This window comes from Pteropus alecto, unplaced genomic scaffold (genome assembly GCF_000325575.1).
Source record: "Pteropus alecto unplaced genomic scaffold, ASM32557v1 scaffold125, whole genome shotgun sequence".
In the NCBI taxonomy this organism is placed as follows: Eukaryota; Metazoa; Chordata; class Mammalia; order Chiroptera; family Pteropodidae; genus Pteropus; species Pteropus alecto.
Window position 1 is genome coordinate 7,172,647 of NW_006436888.1, and position 3,210 is coordinate 7,175,856.

General features: G+C 55.8%; 1 protein-coding gene across 1 annotated transcript in view; it reads right to left on the minus strand.

Annotated features, from left to right (window-relative positions):
* Positions 1–3,210, minus strand: part of SLC45A1 (solute carrier family 45 member 1) — an 18,002-nt gene that overhangs the window by 13,283 nt on the left and 1,509 nt on the right. Inside the window, exon 3 of the mRNA XM_006914439.3 lies at positions 2,970–3,194. Within this exon, the coding sequence (XP_006914501.2) occupies positions 2,970–3,194 (225 nt within the window). The remainder of the gene's footprint in view (positions 1–2,969; positions 3,195–3,210) is intronic.

Consider the following 3,210-nt stretch of genomic DNA (forward strand, 5'->3'; position numbering starts at 1 on the left):
GCCCCCGCACGCTCCCCCTCCTGGGTCTCGTGTGTCCTTCCCCGGGGTTCAGCTGCTCCCTGAGCCAGTCTACGGGTTGGGGGCGCGTTCTCCACTCCCCTTTCCTGCTTTGTGGAAATCCCGCCACAACGGGGAAAACCAGCCCCAGCGACTTCTCCGGAAGAGCCAGGGCTTCAGACACCTTCAGCTGGAACTTCCACGCATCCCTCAGATGGGACATGACGCCGAGTCCAAGTATTCGGCGGTCTCATTGTGGCGCTGCCGTCATCTGTCCCCGACTGTCCTGAGAAGCCTTTTAGTTTCGTGCGTCAACCTATTATTCTTTTAACTTCTCACGTTCACCATCCTAACCAGCTCCCCCACCCCCGTTTGAAGACACAATTGCTCTTTTGTGACTCTGAATCAGGCCAGATTTGGGATAAACCTTATTAGTAAATTATCAATACATTCTCATAGCTAAGAAACCGTACATCAACTCAAAAACCACCACCACTCCCATTCAAAAATGCGCCCAGGACTGGAATGGCCACTCCTCAAAGAAGACATACGAACGGCCAAGAAATAACACGAAAAACCACTCAACATCAGTAATCATTAGGGAAATGCACATCGAAGCTAGGACGAGATACCACCTCGCGCCCATCAGGATGTTTACGCTCGAAGAAACAGAAAACCACCAGTGCTGGCGAGGATGCGCAGAAATCGGAAGCCTGGTGCCCCGCTGGTGGGACGCACAGCGGCGCAGCCGCAGAGGGAAACAGCGTGGCTGTCCCTGAACACGCTCAACACGGAGCTGCCGTGCGCGCCGGCAACTCGGCTCCTGGGAACACGCCGACGCCCCCTGGAAGCAAGGTCTCGGAGAGGTGTTTGCACACCGTGTCTGTAGCCGCTCCGTCCACAGCACCTAGGATGCGGGAGCGACCTGCGGGTCCGTCAGCAGGTGACCCACCTGTGGTCGATACACACGGTGGGCTCTTTTTCAGCCTTAAAAAGGCAGGGAATTCTGAGACACGCCACGACATGGGAAGCCGGTCACAAACGTGGTGTGAGCTCACTTTACACAAGGTGCTTGCAGTTGTCAGTCATAGAGACGGAAAGTGGATGGTGGCTGCCGAGGGTCAGGGAACGGGGGGACAGGGAGTTGCTATTTAACGGTGATAGAGTTTCAGTCTTACAAGATGAAGAGTGATATGGGGCTGGATGGTGTAACGGCTGCACAATAACGTGAATATATTTAAAACCAGTGTGCTGTCCGCTTAAAAACTGGTAAGATGGGAAATTCTATGTTATATGTATTTTAACATAAAATAAAAGAAAAAAAAAGAAAAGCATATGGTAAAAAAACGAAGTCCTTTCCCTGACTCCAGACATCAGTGCTGGCCCCGCCGAGCCCCACGAAGTGCGCCGGCCCCACATCCACACGTGGGTGCAAACAGAGAGAGATGAGCAACGGCGTTTTTTAGGAGAAGTGACTGGGGCTTGAAGAGGCCGAGCAATGTGACGACACCCCACGATTAACGGGAGGAAAAGCCCGGAGCCCACTCAGGCTTTGGACCCCAGAGCCCGTGCCTCTCACCGCTGGGCGGCCTGTCCTTCGCGTACGGGTCTGGCACACGGCTTGCCGTGTCTTCCCCCCGGTTCTTAGAAATCCCTTTCCTTGCTCTTTTCCGTGGGATTGTCTTCTCTCACTTTACTTCGTAACAAGGCGCGTGTTCTAAGGAGGAACGCTGGAGGTACCAGTTTTCATAAGACTCTGGTGAGCAAACGTCCTCCTGAATTCCTTTCCTGTTTTGCGGTTGAATTTTCCGTGCGTGCGGTCACAGAGCCGCGGTGGTGATCCTCACCCTGCACACCTCGCGTTTTTTCTTACCATCTATCCATGTGCAGAGGCTCTGCGGGGTTGTGGCCATTCCTGCCTGTTCTCGACTTCCATAGGGATGGTTTTCACGTTTGGGGTGTGTGCGTGTGTGTGTGTGTGTGCGCGTGTGTAGCCCTGTGCAGGGCACATATGTACGCACACGCACACAGATGATTGACTCTCATTCTTTTTGGATTCCGAGCTTGCGAATTTACCTACTCACTAAAACTGATTTGTAACCCCAATCGGCACCCCGGCCCCGACGCTTAGTATCATCACGGTGTTCGCGGGCTGAGCAGCAACAGTTCCGAGTGGCCCAGCCCGCGGCGCGCGTCGGGGTTTGGGACGGTGATGGTCTGAGTTTCCGTGCCCGCTCTCATCCTGGAAGTAACCTGGGTGGTGCCAGCCGTCTGCATCCTTGCGCTTTTGTCGTTGGTGACCTCGCTGTGTTAAACGCCCCGCAAGTGTGGCGCCGACGTCCTGCTCTCTAGTCTCTGCAAGTGCCGGAAGCCCGTGCGGGGCCTCACGGAGGCGACGCAGCGTGAGGTCGCGGCATTGTGGCCTGCGGTCACCGCGCTGTCGGCCGCGCAGATGCCCGTGAACCAACGGTACATAGTAAACAAGGCGTCTTTAGACAGAAACACAGAGAAGCAGGTCACGTATGGATCGGCTGATGAAAACGCCACGACCAGGCCTTCGCGGGGGCCTAACCCTGTATTTCTCCCAGGGGCAGTGATTCGGGATCAGTTAATTCAGAGGTCACGGTGACTTCGTAGGACATAAGCACACCAGTGACAGGAATCAAGCACACGTGACACTCACATACATGCAGTTATACGCACACATCTAGTTCTGTGTCAGCCCATGTACGTACATCCTAGCTCACTATGTTAGCACATGTGCGTGCATATCGGCTACAGATGTCATTGTTGCTATATATGGTTCGAGGGACACATTTCACTCACTTCGCTGTCCATCCAAAGATTCGAATTTTGTCAACTTCGTTTTCCAATCAGCGTGTGAGGCAGGGACTTGCAAATGCGCACAGTGACAGTGGCCGGCCAGCCTTGGCGGGGGTGGGGGCGGTTAGGGGGGTGCGGGGCGGACTTACCCGCCAGGAGCGCGTGGATGCTCAGGCCCCGGTCCTGGTCGGCGGGGCCGCACACGTCCATCATGTAGGCATGGCTGGGGTTGTCGGCGGAGTCGGCGCTGAAGTCCGTCAGCACCACGCCGCACACCGTCAGCAGGAGGCCCCACTTGTGGTCGTCAGCCGTGTCCGCCAGCGCCGCGCCCACGTCCCTGCCGTTGAGCAAGAGCGAGAGGCCCAGCAGCGCCCCTGAGGGTGAAGGCCG